General features: G+C 38.7%; 2 protein-coding genes across 6 annotated transcripts in view; one reads left to right on the top strand and one right to left on the bottom strand.

Annotated features, from left to right (window-relative positions):
• The window catches only part of LPIN2 (lipin 2), a 62,935-nt gene that overhangs the window by 36,760 nt on the left and 4,746 nt on the right, over positions 1–21,429 (top strand). For 4 of the 5 annotated variants that reach the window (XM_008174993.4, XM_042854793.2, XM_008174990.4 and 1 more), the window contains exons 5-18: positions 1,457–1,564; positions 4,689–4,812; positions 6,434–6,770; positions 7,072–7,171; positions 10,324–10,511; positions 11,942–12,035; positions 12,443–12,512; positions 12,665–12,754; positions 14,102–14,184; positions 15,356–15,500; positions 16,948–17,096; positions 17,597–17,683; positions 19,304–19,456; positions 20,602–20,716. In XM_008174993.4, the coding sequence (XP_008173215.2) occupies positions 1,457–1,564; positions 4,689–4,812; positions 6,434–6,770; positions 7,072–7,171; positions 10,324–10,511; positions 11,942–12,035; positions 12,443–12,512; positions 12,665–12,754; positions 14,102–14,184; positions 15,356–15,500; positions 16,948–17,096; positions 17,597–17,683; positions 19,304–19,456; positions 20,602–20,716 (1,843 nt within the window). The remainder of the gene's footprint in view (positions 1–1,456; positions 1,565–4,688; positions 4,813–6,433; positions 6,771–7,071; positions 7,172–10,323; positions 10,512–11,941; positions 12,036–12,442; positions 12,513–12,664; positions 12,755–14,101; positions 14,185–15,355; positions 15,501–16,947; positions 17,097–17,596; positions 17,684–19,303; positions 19,457–20,601; positions 20,717–21,429) is intronic. The other variant, XM_008174992.4, reaches the window with a different exon arrangement.
• The window catches only part of EMILIN2 (elastin microfibril interfacer 2), a 104,478-nt gene that overhangs the window by 16,439 nt on the left and 66,610 nt on the right, over positions 1–21,429 (bottom strand). The gene's annotated exons all lie outside the window — the stretch shown is intronic.

Raw genomic sequence — 21,429 nt, forward strand, 5'->3', positions numbered from 1 at the left:
TGGGAGGAGGTCAGGGTACAAGCTCCGGGCGGCGCTCACCTCAAGCAGCTCCCAGAAGCAGCCGCATGTCCCCCCTCTGGCTACTATGCGGAAGCATGGCCAAGTGGCTCTGTGCGCTGCCCCATCCGCAAGCGGTTCCCAGCCAATGGGAGCTGCAGAGCCAGTGCTTGGGGCGGGGACAACATGCGGAGCCCTCTGGCTGCCCCTTCACGTAGGAGCCGGAGGGGGGACATGCTGCTGCTTCTGGGAGCCACGCAGAGCGAGGCAAGCCCCCAACCCCGTTCCCTGGCAGGAGCTCAAGGGCTGAATTAAAAGTTCTGATGGGCCCGATGCAGCCCGTGGACCGTAGTTTGCCCACCCCCATTTTAAGGGCATGAGAATTTGGCTTTAAGCAAACAGTAATGCAGCTTTTAACTATGCGGCAGCTGCCATTCTCTCATAATAAGTATATCTGAAAGAATGTAGGTAAAGTAAACAAGTGTTGTGCAAGATACTACTGCATTGGTGTGTGGTATTCAAATATCTCAATCCCTCATCTCTGGCTGGCACCATGCTGCTTGTAGTGTACCTAAAAACCTCTGGAATAAACTCAGTAGTATCAAATACATATGATCCATTAGATATTAATTAGACTCCCCAAAATTGACTTCTGTAATTCAAACCAGATTTTAATTTAAGTGCTTGCAGGTCCTTCTGGATTATTGCTAAAGAACGAGAACTACCTCCTTCCTGTATATTGAAACGGATAAGCTAGCGGCATCAGTAAATTTCAGTAAAATTCATTTTGACATCACAGTTGGGCCTGGTGTTGGGAAATTAACCCAGTTACATCCTCTGCTCATAAACATACTTGAGGCAACTAATAGTAGTATCCAGTGTTAGTCTGGCTAACTTCTAGGTCCTATGTGACTTACCAATAACTTTTTTTTTTTTCATTATCCACAAACTAGGCTAATATTCAAAGAATACAGTGTCAAATCTATTTTGGGCATTCCTTTGTTGTAGTATTCTAAATTAATAGATTTTTGGAGGCTTTTGGTGAGGATCATCAACATTGTGCTTGAAATTTTCCCCAATTTCAGTTTTTGCTTACATACTAAACAGCGAGCTTGTGGAGGATGGCATCACTTGGTATATGTTTGTGAGATCTTTAGATTAACACTAAATTGTTTAGTTAAATATGTGGTGGGGGTAATTTTTAAACTTTGCTAGGATCTTTTTTACAGGTATTAAAATGGCTGTGTAGGCAAGAAAGCAGCACCTCTGATGATGAACTATTGCTCTTTCTTTAGTTATCTCTCAACTATCAGTCTTTCTCAACTATCAGTCAGTCTCTTCCTTTCTCTTTTTGACCTAAGATTTCTGGTAAAAAACAATTCAGTTCCACTAGGTAAGTTGCCAGTGGAGATCTGTCATTGACTCACTTAAAACAAAAATGGTTCTTTTGTCTCCACAGAGGATCCTCAAATTCTTCACCAAAGAGTGAAGAGCAGAAAGAGCCTTTGATTTATCACTCCAAGGATCATTACCCTTTATCTGATGGAGACTGGTCCCCTTTGGAGAAGTAGGTCATTTTATGGTGTCATCTTTCTGTATGATTTTGTACTCTTATGTTATGTAATGCACCACCTCCGTAACTTCTTCTGACCTATAAAACTACATAAAGAAGGGTGCTCAACATCTGTGGCATCCAGGACTGCATTTGCAACTTAGCACGGGCTCAAAGACTGTGCACCATTTATGTGTAAATTTACGTTTGTTGAAAAAAAACCAAAAAACTGTTGTACTTGTATCATCCTTTCTGAATGAACAAAAGCTGCTGTTAAAGTTCACCAGGGAAAAAATAAAACTGTAGCTGATCATTTTATTCACACCTAATAAATTACAGGAAGAGGGCAGATTCCCAAGCACTCAACCTAAGGTCAGCCACAAATATGTGTGTCACAGAGTAAACATTTGGAAGTGCCTAGGCTAACATTTGTACTAACTTTTGTTAAGTTGAGTTAAATGACAAATTACTCAAATTAAAACAGGACCACAAACTCTAGACAAACCCCCAGTCCAGAGCAGAGGAGCAGCCAGTTATATTTGCATAAAATCTCCAGGTTTTTGGAGCTTTAGCCTTAACAGGTATTTGGCGTTCATTGCTATGGTGTCTGTGCTCTTCATAAGAATTAATGAATTTATCTTCGCAACACAGCTGTGAGATAGAGGAATATTTTCCCCATTGTACAGATGTGGAATTGAGATAGACTGTTACTTGCACAAGATCACACAGCAAGTCTGGGGTAAAGCTGTTTCCTAGTCCAGTTCCTTAACCATAAAATCATCCTTCCTCTCTAGTGCATGAGGCGATCTACCAATTTTGGGGATAGAGAGCAATTTTGGTGGCTGAGGGATCCTTTAGCGAATTAAAAAAACTGTCAGGGCAGAGGTGGTGGTGGAAACAAGAATTTAACTGCATTTGCCAGTGGGATTCCTGGCCTCTTAAAAAGATGGAGTTTTGACCTTTTAAAGTATTTGGGCAAAGCTTTGGGTGTGCTTTTGATTCAATTAATTATTCCAGTTGACGTATTCAAAGGGGGTGGCTGTTGGGGAAGGAGAAGGAAGACTTGGCTCCTACTCTTTGCCTTACAAAATGGTTAGCAGGAGCTTTGAGCTTTTCAAGTGTTAAAGTATACAGTCAAGAGGAGCAAGCCTCCAGCTTGTTCCGGTTCTTTGTGTGCAATACAGAATCCATCAGTTGGAGTACAGTGTTTCATTGAAGTATCTGAGCACTGTTCCTTCCGTGGATAGCAAACTTGTTCTTGTCATGATAGTTAATGTCTGAAGGGAATAAACCATCATCCCTCCTCCAGTTCTGCGTGGAGCAAAGTTTCCTTTTGCATTGCCAATCCAGGTGGAGATGAACACCAAGACTTACATGACAGAAGATGGATTAAGCAGAGTGGAACCTGCACCTAGAAATATCCTCACTCATATTAAATCTGTTTGGCGGGATGGGGATTGATCTCTTTGCATCGGGAACAGCAATAAACTGCCCTGTGTCCTGTCCTTGTATCATGACCTGGGATGTGAGGTAGTGAAATGACTTCTTCCAAAGCTGGGAAATTGCTTTTTTCCACTACTCCCCAGGACCATACAAAATATACGAAGGAGAGAGCAGCAATGATACTATTGGCTTTCTGGCTGAAGAAGCTGTTGCTCTTGCACCTAATTAACTTAGCATTGGATCTTCTGATGAGTCTGCCTCCAACCAGGACCAGACAGGTTCAAAATCAATGCTTGGATGATTATCACACTCGTGATAATCTCATGCACCCTAAAAAGTCAATCAGTAGCAAAGACCAATGTTTAACTAGCACATTAAACCGATGAAACAGGGCTTAACAGCCCTCCTAGAGGAACTCACTGTGGGTGTATGAATGTTCAAGCAAAACGTCAAGTTTCTGTAATATGTTATCAGCATATTCAAGAAAAGAAAATTTTCTGTAAATCCCAAGACTAAATGCTTCCTTCAAGTAACCATCCTTATTCCAGCCTCACAAGGTCCTAGGCATGTTGCTATTTAGAACAGTACCCATATTGTAATTTAGGAAAGTAGAATTGAATTATCCTGCCTGTCAAAGTTGTCTCAATTGAAGGCAAATTCAAGGGGCAGGGCATTCTTAGGGTTGCCAGGAGTCTGGCTTTCAATTGAAAGTTCAGTTGAAAAGGGGACCTGGCAGTGTCCAGTCACCATGGGCCGGGGCAGGTGGCGCTAAGTTATCAACCCACACTAGCCCCTCCTCAGCCAGGGCCACCTTGTGCCTGCATTTCATGGGCAGGCAGCAGGCTCCGTGTCAGGTTACAGCTCCTGTCCCAGCCCCTGAGCAGAAGCCCAGCTGGGTGGGAGAGGAAAGTGGAGAGGATCAAGTGATGAGGAAGTGGGAGGGGGCAGAGGAGCAAGAGGGGGTGGGAGCTTGGGGGAAGAGGTGGGATAGGGTCGGGGGGGGGCAGGAGGGGTCCAGTTTTCAAAAATTAGTAGGCATTCTCCTATCATCAGTGATTGAGGGGTGTGGGTCTGTCTCCAAGCTGCAAGCAGGCTGAAATACCACTGTAATGTATCTGGACCTCATTATTCTAAGGAAACTTTCAAGTAAACACACAATATTTTCCCTGATTTGATCATATGCTCTACTAGTTTTGTCCCCACTCAACCCTGATGGGGGTGGAGTGTACTGCTGTATGCTGTTGTATATTGGAATGTAACCATCTATTTAACTTAACTTGCAGTAATAAGACTTTAGTCATGGATGAAACTTTTCAGGCTTTGTAAACTGGAATGCTATCTCTTGTCTGGAACATGGGAATTTAAAACATATTCTAAATTAACAGGAGGAAGTACATCTGTTTCATGATGGCAGCTAAATCATCTAACTTTAAAAAAAAAAAAAAAGAGAGAGAATTGTGGGGGATTATACTGAGAACACTTCAAGTACAATGAAGAAATCTGTTTAGTGTGATCAGTATGTAAGCCCCTGAATGTGATTTTCGTTTTAACCTAATTTCTTGGTCTGAAAACCCAGCTGGGCTTCTTGCCCTGTTGTTGAATAATTGAACCTGTGTTAAACTAGGGAAGGCTAACAAAAGTAGCTGCACAACAAATGCATTTTAAATACTGTAGTTTTCTGTGTTTACTTTGATAGCCCTTTCTCAGACCCAGTCTGTCCTAAAAGTGATTCAGAGCTAGAAGTGAAACCTGCAGAGAGCTTGCTTAGAGCTGAATCTCATATGGAGTGGACATGGGGAGGATTCCCAGAATCTACTAAGGTAAAGTTATTTACAGATGAATTTTATATACTGTCTGGGACTTTTAATGTGACTGAATTTTGTCTTCCTTAAAACTTAAAACTCTAGATTTCACATTAGACTATTGAGGAAAACTGAGCAATTGTAAATAATTCAACTGAAATAACATGAAAACAGCACCCTCTTGTGGCTGGCTAAGCTGAAGGCTTTTTATTGATTTCAAAAGCAGGGCTGCAAAAATCTTCCAGAATGATTTTTAGAGTAAAAATCTGTAGCTCTCTAATTTGCTGCTAGAAACAGAAGATAATTTTTAAATGATGCATTAGATGCAACAGGAATGATCAAGTCTAGTAACCTTTTTTGTAAAAGATAGGACCAGGCTCATTCCAGGGGAATCATGTGCAAATTCTAATATAGGGAACTTGATGGCTGCTCACCCTCACGTTGTGGACTTTTAGCTACCAAATGCAGCCCCACATAGGAGAGGTCCTGAATAGGACAGGTGAAGAAATTTGCTGAATCTGTACATCCTTAGACAGCCCCCTTTATAAGTGCTCCTGGCCTTCCCCGGTAGAAGCCTGACATAAATCCACTGTTGTCCAAACTGAGGCAGGGAAGTATAATGTAGCACCTTCTCTGTACCCTCAAGAGATGATGAAATTTAGGCCCTAAACCCATAGATAGCTCTGGGTGAGTGGACCGCCGTTCTGTTGCAGAGCCTTAGTGAAGTTCACTGGGCCCATTCATACAACAGTGCTTTTGGAAAAAGGCTGTACATGAATATTTTTAAAAATTGGGGTATTATTGAGAGGAGACATTTTGACTATAAGCAATGATCTATCATCATCAGTTGAAAAGTCAGGGTTAGTTTGAATGTGTCAAAAACCTATCTAGATTTGTCACTGCAATTCTTCAAAAGTGACCTAATCACATTCAAAATGGGGAAATGGAGAGCTGGTTTTAATGAGGTCTGTTTTAATACAGCGTCGTGAATTCAGGTTGTGCTAATTACTCATACATTCCTCCCCAGTGACAAGGGGGATTGAATAGGTTTCCTCGTTTTTATATGCTAAATGGTGTCTTAGCCAGGCATTTATTGTAGCACCACAGTGTGCTAGGTGCTTTCCTAAGAGAAAAAGGCCCAGTCCCTGGCCTGAGTTCACAATCTAGGTAAATAAGTAGAGGGCAGGAGACATGATGTAACATATATACAGTATGTGTAAACACAAAAAGTGCAAGTATAAAACATAAATTAAAATGACGACAAATATTCACATATTACTCTTCAAGCTTGTCAGTCAGGAAGCTTCCTGTAGGCACATGGTAGAGGTGGGCCTTCAGGAAGAACTTGAATTGTGGAAGAGCTTAGAATATAGAAACATGGACAGATTTTTATACTCTGAAACTGGTGAACAAGTTCCTATGTGGTTGGCATTGCTGGGACTTTATTAATGAGACTGCATGTGAAGTTGCTAAAAGGTACATTAAAGTTTAATCCAGCAGGCTTTTGACTTCTTTGGTTTGAAAAGTAGTATCTCTGGCATAATTACTATAAGCACTTGTTAGCTAATGTTCAGAGCTGAATAAAATAAATGACATATTGCATGAAAGTACATGAGAACAAGATCTTTCTTCTTTTCAGATAAGCAAGAAGGACAAATTGGAGCATCCTAGAACAGCTACCATTACCCCATCAGAAAAGACTCATTTTAGGGTCATTCTCAGCTCTGATGAAGTTGAAGATGATTTTTTGGTGAAAGATTCTGTCTGTACGGTACTGAAACCTGAGCCAAGAACTCATCCCCTGTTTAAGCAAATAGAGGTTAAAGATTCTCTTGCGTCTGCAGTCATAGAACCTCTGCTGGAGATCCCTCAAGAATCATCTACATTAGATGCTGATCATCTCCCCAGCCCATTAGGAGATAGTCCTTCAGAAGCAAAACCACCAGCAAAAATTGACTCTCCTTCAAAAAAGAAAGGTATTCATTTTGTATTTAAAAGAACTGGTACATTCCCACAGAGGGTTCTGTGAAATTTGATGAAGTTATCCCAAAACTGTAGCTTTACAGTTTCAATTTTGAGATTTAAATACAACTAACATTTTTAATTTTAAAAAAGCAACCAGAAAACCTCACAGACTACAGGCCAACTAACCTGCAGGCATTCCTGTTAGATTCCTATATGAACAATGTTCAAAGTGCAGAAAACCGTGTCTCCCACAGCACTGTATTTAATACATGTATTAATCTCAAACCACCTAATTGTTATGACAATCAACAGGGGCGCACAAGCGAAGCCAACACCAGGGGCCTCATGATATTTACTTGGATGACTTGAAGGCTTTGGAACCTGAAGTTGCTGCACTCTACTTTCCCAAAAGGTAGCTTGGAGTTAGTGTTCTAATATGGCAAGGCTTATATTGCAAAATAATTTATCTGTTAGTTTTAGCAGTGGGTGAGCCAATTGAGATAAAAGAACTGAGCCAATCCTTGTTCAAAATTCAAGCCTGTCTTTTGAGCTTTTAGAGTATATAATAGGATAAATCAATATTGAACTTGTTCTGTATATCTCTCTGCTTCTGATTTTGGCAAGAAGGAGAGACAATGAAATATGATGTGAAAGATTGCTATTGTGGTATTTCTATCCCAACTGAACCGAGAAAGTGCTGGGGCCTTGTGGGAAACTTTAAACTATATAGCTATTTTCGGAGGCAGTATTATTCCCAGTGATTTGTCTTAGTGCTAATGTGTTTTCCCATGTAACTGGCATCACTGTTTTCATGGAGTGAAATGTGTATCCTTAGTGTTACTATATAAACTGAGAGTTATTTCGTAAGAAAACGTATGTAACTGAGTTAACCCTTTTTCATATTCTATGTAGTTAAAATGTTTTAACTGCTAAGATACTCTCCAGTATGTCTTTCCAAGAAGACCTTTAAAAGGAAACATCTAAATTCTACAGGCTTTACAAACGGTCATAAAGCATCTAATATATCTGCTTCATTTCAGAGAGAATCAGTAGCAGTAGAAAAGGTGAAATATGATATATCTAACGGTTTTACTCTCTTAATGAATTTAACTGTTAGCCTCAGGGTTGCATCCCATATGATCAGGGGTGCTTTGTACCAATTTCTGCAGAGAAATTTAGCAATGAGTAGTGCAAATAGTGGCATGTAGAACTGGTGGAGGAAACTTGTGTACTATAATGCCTGTTCTCTTAAATTGGATCTGATCATGTGAGCTTGAGGGAATATTGGGGGCAAACTTACAATTTTGTCAAAATTGATGGAGTTCAAAATTATGGTGGGGTGCAATTGTGCCATCAGAATCATGGCCCAGTACTGGGGGCTTCTTCCGTCAAGCCTGCACGTTATCAGCCTGTGGGTTAAGACCTCCGGGATATCACAAACAGGATTCATGGGGTTGCTACCACCTTCCTTTTCTTTATAGCTAGATGTTGAGGGATCCTGACACTTTCCTGTGGTAACATGGGGTGATATGGAAAAGCTGATCTAGTCTATCCCCTTGTCAAAGGCAGGATTGTCATCAGTGCAGCGTTTTCTCATGTATTTTGTCCAGTATAATTGACTCACTCAGTTGTTTGCTTAGAGACTGTATTCCACAGTATAATAAAGGCTAACGAAAATAATGTTTATTAAAACAGTATTTTGCTACAGCCAAGCATGGATTAGTTGAAGGTTTCAGGGGCATCCAAATCCTTCAGATAACTGGGGGAGCCAGCTAGCAGGCTTTGGACCTGAACACTAACTTGAGCACATATTTTTAGACTGCTGGTCTGCTCCTCCTTTCCCAGCTGGCTCGAAAACTACAAAGGATCTATGCATGACCAAAATTTAGAAGTTGTGGTTTAGGGTTAGTAGCCATAGGAGAGCCAGTAATCCTGTCCTGCTCCTCATTCTCCCGCCGCTTTTCTTTTCCTGCAAGATGCCTCTGTAGCTGAAGAGTTGCTCCTGAGCTCTATTGAGCTCAGAACTTCTCTGTAGCTTGGGAACTGGCTGAGAGAAAATGGTGGGAGGGGGGATCAGGATGGAGGGGGGGGCGGGGCAAATAGGACTGCAGCAGTTCTTGGGAGCAGGACTGAAGCCTCTCCCTCCAACTGTAGCGTTCCTTCATGTGGGGAAGTGGCTGGTTTTGGAAGAAGTGAGGGAACAGGACGAGCTCCATTGAGTTAGTCTTGAGAGAACCATTTCTCCAATAATGTTGATCCTTGCTCTTTTCCAACGCTCCAGGGAACAGGAGCGTTAATAGGGTTATAGATAAGTGAACCTGGATAATCAAGGTTTTAATTTGCTTAAAAGGGAGTTAGTGAAAGGAGACAACTCTGAGCATAGCAGCACAGCAATCGTCTTTTGAAGAAACAAGAATTAGTTCGCTTGTCTTTGCCTCAAGACTCTACTTTCTGTAGTATCACTTACAAAAAGTCTGCTAACCACATGAGCTGCAGTTGGGAGCTGCAAAAGAACAAAACTCTTTAACTCTTAACAAAACTCTTCCCTTCCTGTGCTAAGCAGTTGCCAGTCTTAAACTGTATCAACCATAATCTAGGGGTACGTCTATACTTATCTCCGGGTTCGGCGGTAAGCAATCGATCTGCTGGGATCGATTTATCGCGTCTTGTGTAGACGTGATAAATCAATCCCGGAAGTGCTCGCCGTCGACACTGGTACTCCTGCTCCGCGAGAGGAGTATGCGGAGTCGACGGGGGAGCCTGCCTGCTGTGTGTCGACCCGCAGTAAGTACCTTGTAGTTCGAACTAAGGTACTTCAACTTCAGCTACGTTATTCACGTAGCTGAAGTTGCATATCTTAGTTCGAACTGGGGGGTTAGTGTGGACCAGCTCTAGGATGCACAAATGGTCTAAACTCCTCCTGATTTTTACAAAGTGTTGGAGTGGCACTGAGGCCTTCATAAAATCAAAACTTAACATTCTAACACTGGAAATACAAATGTAAATCTCTGTTAGTTTTCTTGTCAAGAAACTACTCCTAGTATCATGAGCTTAAAGTAGTTATTTCAGCATTATCAAGAGTTTATCTTTAAAAAAAAAAAAAGTTATTTAATTACTGATCTTTAGGTCCATGTACCTATTCAGTTTTCAGACCATTGGACAAATAATCTCTATCTATTTATTAGAGCCTGATGGTTTGGTCTGGATCATTACAAAATAAGTTCCTATCACAAAGAATATGTCAGTAATGGTAGAGCAGCTGACATTCCATTTTAATATTCAGTCCTGAGATGAAAGGAAATGTTAGTGAGAGAAAATACCTTCTGTGAACATCTGAGTGCACAGATACTCAGATTTCCTTTTTCAGAAAAGAAAATTTGGCGATTGTAGAACAAATCTTTAATTTTGTAACAAAATATATTTGAAATACAAGAATATATAGTGCTGGGACTGCGTTTTGTATCATGTGCTGCACGTAATACTGTGGTTGCATATAACTTAAAATACATACATATGTATATGCAAGAGAATTACATACACAAAATGTGAACTCCTTTCCTTTAGTGATTCTGATCCAAGTTCCAGACAGTGGACTGAGTCGGATACCCTCTCTGGTTCCCAGTCACCACAGTCCGTGGGAAGTGCTGCTGCTGACAGTGGCACAGAGTGCATGTCTGATTCTGCTATGGACTTGCCTGATGTCACGCTTTCTGTCTGTGGAGGTCTAAGTGAAAATGGAGAGATCTCTAAAGGTATGTAAGAAACTAAGTCAAATTAAGCCAGAAATGTGAATTGAGTACAGCCTAATGAAGTTACTTCCGGTTGTTAGTACTCTTATTTTAGAAGACTGCCATATGAAGCTTTTAGTTTTTAATTTTGGAAGCATGAGAGAGCCGAAAACATCCTTGTATTTTATATGCTTTGAGTAAATCGACTACTGTGGAATCATATATACAGTATAAAACTCTCAAACATTTGCAAAGGATAGATGATGTGCATTCATATTATGGGGGGATCAGTCCAAAACTAGAAAAGAAAAACTCCTATCTTCCTCACAGCTATTTCTCTCCTTCTGCTGCACCATATGTGAAATGTCTGACCACCTTTGGTACTGGCTCCCTCTGCGTTGCTTGTTTTGCCATTGTATAAAGCTTTAAAATTGTGTTTGTATCCCATTGCTTGATAGACTTTCTTTTTAATCTCTTACTCAGCAAGAGGAAGGATGGCAAATGTCATCATCTTAGACTATCCTGCTTTAGAAATGAAGATTCATCTTCCTTTCCCCTCACAAAATATTTCCTTATCCTGATCTTTTCAAGTCACATTGGTTTTGTCTCTACTTTCCTGTTCGATTATTCATACTCTGTAGAAAGTGAAAGTTAACCATACATGCTTCTTACTGTTTTCTCCTTAAATGTCACTTATTTCCTGAACATAATGGGGTTTTTAAGTGTTAGCATCTGTTTTATTCGATATTCAAGTTTTGCCATAATATTCCTTTCCGGCGGTCAAAGGGAGTTTAATTTTTTTTATAAAGTCCAAGATCGATACACATTTTGAATGTATATCTTAGTGATGTGATTTGTATAAGGTATAAAAATCAGACTTAAATTATAAAAAGCTATATTTAACAAAAATCTTCCTCATGCAGGGCCGGGGGGGGGGGAGGGGGGAGAAGGGGGTGTTAGTGCGCTGGGGGGAGGACTTAACTCAGTAACACTGTATTTCTGTAAAACTGCATAGTTGCTGCCAAAGTCTATCATCAGTAATGGGTACTTATTGGCACTCACAAAATAGTTACTTGTAGGTCAATGTTTAGATTTCATGATTTGATACGCTTACATTTTCTTTTTAAAAATAAAAAGTAAATCAGTCTCACTTCCCTCTTGTACTACTTTACTTCTCGTTACTGTGACTGGTGGAGTGGGGGTCTAGAAGGTGAGGCCCTTCTGCAAATGAGGAAATGTTCATGGGATCTTTCACGTTTTTCACCTATGATGTGGACCATTTTCAGCATCTCTTTTGGCTGATGTTAGCAAGTCAGCAAAGGTAATTGAAAGCTCAAGGAAAAGGATTTATTAGTTTGTATACAAGACAACAGACTTACAAAAGGCAATCTCAAAAAGAGGAGGCAAAAATAGTTAATGTTTAACTGAATTGATAAAATGTCTTTGTATTGCAGAAAAATTCATGGAACATATTATTACTTACAATGAATTTGCCGAAAATCCAGGACTCATAGACAGTCCTAATCTAGTGATAAGGATTTACAACAGGTAATTTCCCATTACTATAAAATGTTTACATGTCCTATAGCTTTCTTTTTTAGTAATACATTTTAAAGGTACTATATCTTTCAGTTCCAGTTCTAACTTGTATTTCCATATGTATTTTGTATTTGTGATCTTTTGCTCATGCAACATGCCTTTGAATTGCAGGTTAAAGTCAGATTTGCATCTTCTAAAGCGAGATCTTGCAGTATTTGTCACTAACAGTAAACAGTGTGCATTAGGAAAACTATTTGGCCTGAAGCAAACATTAGTTTCATGTTTTATGAGCAGCCTACAACAAAAATCAAACTTTATTTTTACCAAGCAAAGAGTATGTTGCACACTAATCAGTTATTTCTACTGAATTCAGTCCTTTATTGTAACTTCTCATCAAGACTATCTCCTTAAACCAGGTACTATAATTGGGCATTGGCTGCACCCATGATTCTCAGCTTGCAGGTGTTCCAGAAAAGTTTGCCTAAGGTAAACTAACACAAACTTGTACTTTAATGCAACTTGTATGTATAGTAATACAGAACTATAATTTTAATATTTTTGTGTGTGTGCGCGTGTATGTGTGTGTGTGTGTATGTATGTGTATATACACACAAATTAACTAAACTAAACATTTTCAGGCTACAGTAGAGTCTTGGGTTAAAGACAAGATGCCCAAGAAATCTGGAAGATGGTGGTTCTGGCGCAAGAGGGACAGCATGGCTAAACAAGTAATTGAAGCCTATTTTATCTTTTAATGGTTACGTGAATCAAAATCAGATGTGAAATTTTGCTCTTAACTGCATCAGACGTGCTGGTCAGATCTTTGGCAGTCAGTGCTGTAAACTGCATGTTCAATTATTCATCAATATTATGTAACTATTTAAATTGCTTTTGAGGTTTAGAGACTGAAATATCACTAGTAACATTACTAACTAAACACAACAAATTTGGATTGAAGGATCTTGGGGCTTGTTTAAATGTCCTGCAGTTTGGACTATGGGGATGTGAATTGCAGCATATGCTGGCATGCTACACTGTAACTCCACTGTGTAGATGCTGTTGGCACAAATTAAATTACCTAGTTTGTGATGCTGGGTACTTTTTAGTTCATGCCAGCATCCACATGAGGGAGTTACAGCACAGCACGCTGTAGTTCACACCCAGTAGTTCCCACTGCTGGGGCATGTAGACATAGCCTTTATTTCAGGCAGTCCTCACTGTAAACCATCAATTGTCTTTAAAACTACTTTTCAAAGAAGCTGCAGTGTATTTTGGGAACTTTTGTGCAAATAAAAGGTAAATAGAAAAATGGGCACAGTGTTCTGTCAGTCTGCCCCTTACATAATTACAGTACTCTCATTTTGACTAGCTATTTTAGGTTGATTTAAGCTTTCTTCCAAAACTTTGAACATGCGTTTCTTTAACTTCAACACTTTTTAGAGTTTATTTTTAGTGAATTTAATGTTTCTAAAAGATGTTGGATTGAGAGCCTTGATTGCCACAAAATGGTCCGTAGCAGTGCCAATTTCCATCATACTCTCCTGCACACGTGCCACAACACCAAGCTTGGAAAGGTCCACTTCTTCTAAAGATGGCTGTCTCCAAGCCCATTCATGATCTCTTAAGTGCTACTGAAAAGGCTGTAAATTTTAATAGCAATTTCTATTATAGGAATATTTGCCTGCTAGGATCAAGACCACTAAACACTAGTCTTGTACTGATTTTATTCTTTTTCTTTTTTAAGACTGTCATAAGCAACTTGGCTGCAAGATTTTGACCATAGATGGTGCACCAAAAAGTGCCTGATTAGAGCATTATTTACATTAATTAGTATCTGGTCTGCAGAGTCCTTCCTATTTTCCTACAAAATTAAATATTTTGAGGAGAAATGAACTATGAAAGGATCTCTTATGAAGTAGTCCCCATAATGAGCAAGTTTGAGTATCTCATACAGATAGAGTAGCAAATTTACTGTTTATATGTTAGCTATTTGGTTATGTCTGAAATTTAATTTAGTTCTTGTCAGTGCAGATGCCTAAAATGTTGGTATGTTCTTGATTTTTGTGCTGTCTTAGCCACCAGAGGCAAAGGAGGGTAAGTCTGAGGCACAAAGAACAAATGACCTGCCAGCAACTACAAAAGAACAAGTTAATAGCAGGTGCGTTCCTGTCTGAAGATTCCTTTGCAGACTCAATAGAATTCAATGGGGATTTACTGTGGGAAGAAACGTTTCCTCTGAGCTACTAAACAAAAACAGATAGTTTTGGCCAACACTTCCGCAAGAAACTGTGTGGAAGTAAACAGTTTAGGCACTAGCTATGCATACTAACTCCTTAAATCATATGAGAATATGTAGGTGTATGGTGTCTGTTGGTTTCTTATGATAAAATCCTAATGTTCATTGGTGGATTTGCACAATATGCCCCCTTTTTTTGGTAACCTATAAGAATCAAAACAATAAAAATAGTATTGAATGTAATGAGTCAGTCACCCAAGAAATAGTTGAGGACTAGTAGTAACCAGCACAAAACTTACTTCTGTCTAGTGCGGGCTGTCCCCATAATGTTTTATTCCCCTTGCCTCTCTTCCAAGATTTTAGGAAGGGATGAGAGTAAGGTTTAAGAAAGTATATAAGTGTGCTATGGTGGTAAGAATACCCCAAGAAACTTAAATGTAACTCCAATTGTTTTAAATCCTGAAACTTTAGATTAATTGGCAAAGAAATAAAAACATACAAGGTAATCTTTAGAGGTTAGCCACTAAATTGTGTAATTTATTAGCCCACCTTTAACCTTTGGTTCTCAGAGAGCTGTCATTAAGAATTATTATAAAGTACTGTCCAATATCCCTCTTCATCTGTGGTGTAACTAGTTCAATAGCACAGCAGTAGTGACAAACAGGTCTCATGTCCCTACCCAACCGTAGTCAGCTCCAATGTAAATAGCATTGTTTCAAGGCTTCACCAATACCAAGATGTTACAAGACTTCTCTTCCCAACCCTACTAGCATACACTAGCCCTGGTTTGAAACATGCTAACTGCAAACCTCACTAATCTGTAGTTGAGTTTACCATCGTAGTGTGGCTTAGCCAGATTAAGATGGTGTGGGCATTTTTTAAATTTTTTTTTCCCCAAAAATACACATTCTATCCATAGATGAAATCTGTACACCTCAAGGGCTAATTTTCTCAAGGCCAGTGGCAAATCCTTGATACAAGCAGAAAATCTTGATACTTATAATTGGTCTTACGCATATGAGAAGACATGAGTTTTAAGCGCATACAAAAAATTTTCTGCAGCTTACTTTTATTTTGGTTGATGTCATATTAGGCCGACAGAAGATGATTCTTCTAGTGATGAAGAGTCACAAGAGCTGAAAGAATCCCTAAAAATAGATTCTGTCCCAGTGGAACATCCAAACCATGGGAACCCTATCTCTTATAAGAAGTCACTTAGACTGTCTTCAGACCAAATAGTAAGTGGTATATTTTTGCATGTTGCAGCTCTGATAAGTGTTCTATTTTTTTCATATTGAGTTTTTCACTAAAACTTACTACAGTAACCATTGAACTTAAGTTTCTAATAAAAATAAAGTAGGACCAGAATCACTTATATGGGGTCCCACATTTAGCACTTTGGACAAGGAACAACCGGATTTAAAGGACCTCTGTTTTCTTGTGCTATCTAGGAATGCTGCAGTCTTTTAAAAAAGACTGTGTAGTTCTGTGCTATGATGAAAAATCATCCAGCAAATATAATCCTGGTAATTGTAGTCCATATTTTTTCTGCAGAAAATAGTCAAACTGCTATATCAGGACATTGCTAAATAACGTTTATACTATTATATTTTACACCCTCTTATAATTCCCATGCCACTGACTCTTATAACTGTCCAGTTGCACATATTTGAAGCAGTGTGCAGGAGTCCTGTCCAATTCTGAGTGTGATTCTTAAATTTTAACTCATTTTAGATGCACTAATAGCCCAAAATATTTGATCATTCTTTCTCATCAAGGCAAGAATTTAATTTCCATTTCTGTCCTTTTAAAGAGTGACATATACAAGTAGGAAAGGATAACATCACATAAAGGCTGCATCCACATTGGCAAAAGTGGGGATCCATAACTTATCAGTGGTGTCACTTCACCACAGTCGCAGGAGTGGAAGCTGCAATGCAGTCAAGCCTCTGATATCTTTATTATTGTTGTATCCAGGCTTATTCTGAATAGAATTGGATGACACAGTGGTAAAAACACTACAGATTCTATCAGTGGAGCTCCACCAATGTTGAATTCTGGTCCCATTTTTGCTAGTGTAGACAAGAAACAAAACAAACTATTTCTCTCTAGATAAGGAAGAGGCACATATTAGTATTAACAAAAGATGGCTGAGGAATTCTAAATTTAGATATTACAGATGGCCTTGCATAATTAGGTCCTTTTCATTATCATCTACTTAGATATAATTAGAAGCTCTAGAAATGGTATCTTTCCCAATCTTGTCTATTTACATCAATGAAAGTTAACTCAGTAGTAAAGAATAACAAGGATTTTTCAGGAAGGAGATGTACGTTGATTTTTTTTTTTTAATTCAGAAGATAATTGCTGATGTAGAATAATGCTAAATTAAAATTGAGGATAGGTTCCTTTACTAGCAGAAGGAGAAAGTTGAGAAATTACCAGGATTGTTTCTTTTGGTAGGCAAGAGGGTGGGTTGTTGTATCTGGATAGTGCACCAAGCTAACATTGGATTCTTGTGCAATGGCTTTAATTTGAGGACACAATAAACATATAATTACAAATTATATTTAATCTGATCACACAAGTAGATGTGTATGAGCACCCATGACATTTCCTGTAGCTCTTTTGCTATTTATAACTTAACTATGCAAAACACTTTAATAATTTTGGTTTATTTTAAAGGCAAAATTGAAGCTCAAAGATGGTCCAAATGATGTTGTGTTCAGTATTACAACCCAATATCAAGGTACTTGCCGCTGCGCAGGAACAATATACCTCTGGAATTGGAATGACAAAATCATCATCTCCGATATTGATGGAACAATAACAAAGCAAGTACCATTACATCATTTTTGCTTTTATTTAAATTTTGGATGATATTTGTTTATAGCACCCTCCTCTGAAGAGCTTATAAAGAGTGATTCAAAGGGAGCTTGAATCCAGCCTGTCCTCTAAATTTACATCATAGTAAGAATCCCAGTGAAAGACTGCTGATTACAGTGTTCTTTGATTGTAATTTGTACTTTTACTTACAGTAATCTATGATGAGAGTTTTGAAAGAATATAATTGTAGCACCGGTGGCTTTCAGTGATATTCTGGATTTTTTCCCCTCCAGTTCAGTGGGTAGCTTGAGACTGGGTGTAGTGGCTTGCTATTGCATAGTGGGCTCACTAATGGCTCAATCCAGACTAGCTACCAAAGCTTTGCCGTAACCTCTAGAATCTGTTGCACAGAGATTCTTTGAATCTTCCACAAATATTTGTTGCAAAACAAATTCAATGACATGTATTTTTTTTAATGCAAAATCTCTCCTTGTATACTTGTTTTTAGGTCTGATGCCTTAGGACAAATTCTCCCACAGCTTGGCAAGGACTGGACCCATCAAGGCATTGCAAAACTCTACCATTCCATCAATGAGTATGTGTCTTACTTTGAAGCAACCGGGTATTTGGGATTACTGACTAACAGAATTAAAATTAATCAGATTAACTGAGTTTCTGATTTAGACCACCTTTTCATGACCTAAATAACGAAAAATAAGTTGTCTGCTACAAACTCAATTATTTTACATTAACAGAACTTTCTAAAACACGTGCTATTGCTTTGCCCATCAACTACCACTTTCCCTGGTAATTTGGTCTTTTCCATTGTATTTCCAAGGAACAGAGTCAGATTTTAGTTTTAAAAATTGTAGTTTTATAACAGAAATTCTAAAGACATTCTTAACTGTTGTGCTGTTTGGGAAATAGAATTGTAACTCTTCTTCAGATTGCAGTGAGTGTCTGTTATACTTTAAAAGAATCATGAAAACACTTACATTTCAAATAACTTTTACAAAATAGTTAAGTGTTGGGCCTAAACTGTGTGCTTTCAGCTATTTATATCTTGCATAATTTTATACATGTACGTTACTGAACTCCAGATGTACATTAATCCTGCTTCTTAAAAATGTTCAGTTATTTAAAAAGCATAGAGTCTAGTAATCTTTTAAATTGTTTAAATGTGTTAACTTGACAAATATCTTTTTCCCTCCTGAATTGGTCCTTTGTGTGGCAGACACTTTTCAAAAACATATTGACAGCACCATTATTCACCGGCAGCCCTGGGAATAGTATTTAACTGCATTTAGTATTGTGCCTGAGGGATACAAGATGAGTAATTGTTTGGGGATATTTCCAAATAATTTATTTTTAATGGATTCTTTTAAGTTGAAGTTTAGAATCATTGCCTTGACAGATTAGATTTGAGGCCTTGGAACCTTCATGTTGACCTCAGATATAATGCAAAGGGCCAAAAGTTGCCTCTTCTTATTGTCAGTGGGAGTTGGGCAGAACTTCAATATCTTATGCATTGGAAGCAGTAATCTTGGCATTGTGAGCCAAATTTCATCAGGCTTCTAAAAATGCACTTGCATCCACTTGCACACACAAGACCAACACAGTGAACATGCTCAAATGCAGCTTTTTTTCATATGAATAGACATGTCTGCAGAAGCATTTTTAGAGATTTACTGAAAACTCATTGTTGTTCAGCAGTTCTGATGTGACATACTGTAACCAAATATTTTTGCCTACAAGCAACAGCAGAACATTTTAATATCCAGAAATGGAGTCCTTATCTGCAAATGCACGTTTAAATAATTGCTATAACTAATAGAGGGGGTTGAATGAGAGTTGGATATAGGTTTGTTTACAAAATTAATTTTTTTGCCAGTTATCCAGAATCACCAGGAGAGCAGATACTAAGTACTAAGATCACACTTTTACAGGTTAGATTTATGCATAAATCTAACCTTAAAAGTGTGATCTTAGTACTTAGTATCTGCTCTCCTTTTCCCTTCTCTATTAGGCTTGCTTTTTGAATCTTTAAATTATTACAGACTCTTCAAATTAGGGACAACCTCCTCTACCTGTGCATGGTGAGTGTACAATGAGGTTACTGCCCTGATTGGTGCTTCTAGGCACTACCATAATACAGGGATCTTGGCAAAAAATTTCTTTGGCTGGAATATAAACTAAGCAGAATATTCTTCCTTAGGAATGGCTACAAGTTTCTGTATTGCTCTGCTCGTGCTATTGGAATGGCAGATATGACAAGAGGGTACTTACACTGGGTGAATGACAAAGGAACAATCCTACCCAGGGGCCCCCTGTTGTTGTCCCCCAGCAGCTTGTTCTCAGCCTTTCATAGGTAAGCACATCGGTATTTTATTGGCAATTTTATTTGTACTAAGGAGGCAAGGAAGTGGGCAGAGATAAATAGAAAAGGTGTGAGGAACTGAGTGAAATGGCTGCTTTATGAACTATCATTATACCATTGTTCTTATTTTTACCCCTGCAAACTGAATAGGGCCCATGGCTTTATTATGACCCCCTGAAGCCATTTGCTGATTCCAAAACGTTTCATTTGCAATGTAACATTTGTGATCATATATGCATGTATTAAAAGCTGTTACAGCAGGTAAAATGTCAGTCTGGTAAAGGAGGTGTTTGTCCACTCCTCTCCCTCCCATCCTATGACTGACACTTAACGTAGGGTTCTGTACGTATCAGTAAAATTCTGTCCAGAGAAGTATGGCTGCAAGAACTGCAGAGTTGAACTTCCACAAGCTAATCTGGATTTCCCAGCTTTTCACTACCACATTGCGTGGTATTAGAACCTTGGGAATTCTACATTGTAACAAGAATGTAATGATAAATATTACTTCTTACAAAGAACCAAGAAATGTTCAACCTTCTAGATTTGTTATCTAAATATCTGAGACAATCACTGTTGGAAACTTCAATAGACTAATCACTTGTCACTGATTAATAGCTAATTAAGGTAAATGTAATATAGTCTTAAGAAAAGTAAAATAAAAATGAACTGACACAGTAAGTTGCATCCAGCAGTGGCCCCAATTCTACCACCAATAGTCACTGGTAAAACTGCCATTGACTTCAGTGGGAGCAGGACTGAGAATAGGCCTAATGTGTTCCTACATATTCTCACTTGCCATTTTTCCTGATCTGCTTAAATAATCCTCTGAGGTGGCAGAGACCTTGTCAGAGCAGTTATGAATTTGGTATGGCTTGAAAATTTACCAGCCCAAGTGCAGAATCTGTTGACCTGCATTTTACTGCGATTGTCGGTAAAGGAAAAAATGTTTTATTGGTCTTGGGCAAGTGGATTGTTTTTGTTTTTTTTCTTTTTCTTACAGTTGGTACAATATCTGTACATTGGAAATTTCAGCCACACAATGTACTGTGAGAATGCAAACACCAGTTGAATAGGGGGAATTACCCCTCTGAAATGGTGCTTTAGGATTCAGTGACTGTGTTCAAATTTTATTCTAGGGAAGTGATAGAAAAGAAGCCTGAAAAGTTCAAAATCGAGTGTTTGAATGATATCAAGAACTTGTTTGTGCCGAATAAACAGCCTTTCTATGCTGCTTTTGGAAACAGGCCCAATGTAAGTCTGCACCTTTCTAATTGAAGGGTCAAAACACCCAAACAAATTTTATTTGTGAAGCAAGGGAAATAAGAGGGTTTTTTGGTCCTTTTACAAATGTAAGAAGGAAATTGAACAGCTTTAATTTATTAAACACCTGATGACCTTTCCTTTTTATGGGCAGTCATACAAACACACTTAGAAATAACTTGGCTCGTGCAAGCTGTTCTACTGGCTTTGGTGGAACTACATGTATTAGTGAAGTTACTCACATGTAAATGTTCTCAGAATCTGGCCTTATATTTATTTATTAAACATTCCATCCTTTGGTGTTTCTGCAGTGGTGTTCACCACGGTATCTGAGAGCCAAAGTTTATTAATTCCATAGTAACTTAATGCAGAAACTTTCTTCTTTCACACAATTCTCACTTTCCTCTCTCCCTGTCTTGTCTTCAGCCACACAGATGCTGAGCCCTGAACCAGCAAGGAAGGGATGGGCCCCAAAAGTATTGCTTTTCCATTCCAGAAATGGAATATTCCCCCAAAGAAGCATTTTGTTGTTTGTGGCCTAAGGCCTAGGAACAAATCTTACTTCCCAGACTCTGGCTGGAAGTTCATCTTATTTGTTGCTGTATATTCTAACCCTTTCTATGCTGCCTAAGGTTTATGGCTTCTAAATATGTCTGATGCTTTGCATGTCTTCTTTTTAACTTTTGATGAGCCAAATTTCAATT

This window comes from Chrysemys picta, chromosome 2 (assembly GCF_011386835.1).
Source record: "Chrysemys picta bellii isolate R12L10 chromosome 2, ASM1138683v2, whole genome shotgun sequence".
In the NCBI taxonomy this organism is placed as follows: domain Eukaryota; kingdom Metazoa; phylum Chordata; order Testudines; family Emydidae; genus Chrysemys; species Chrysemys picta.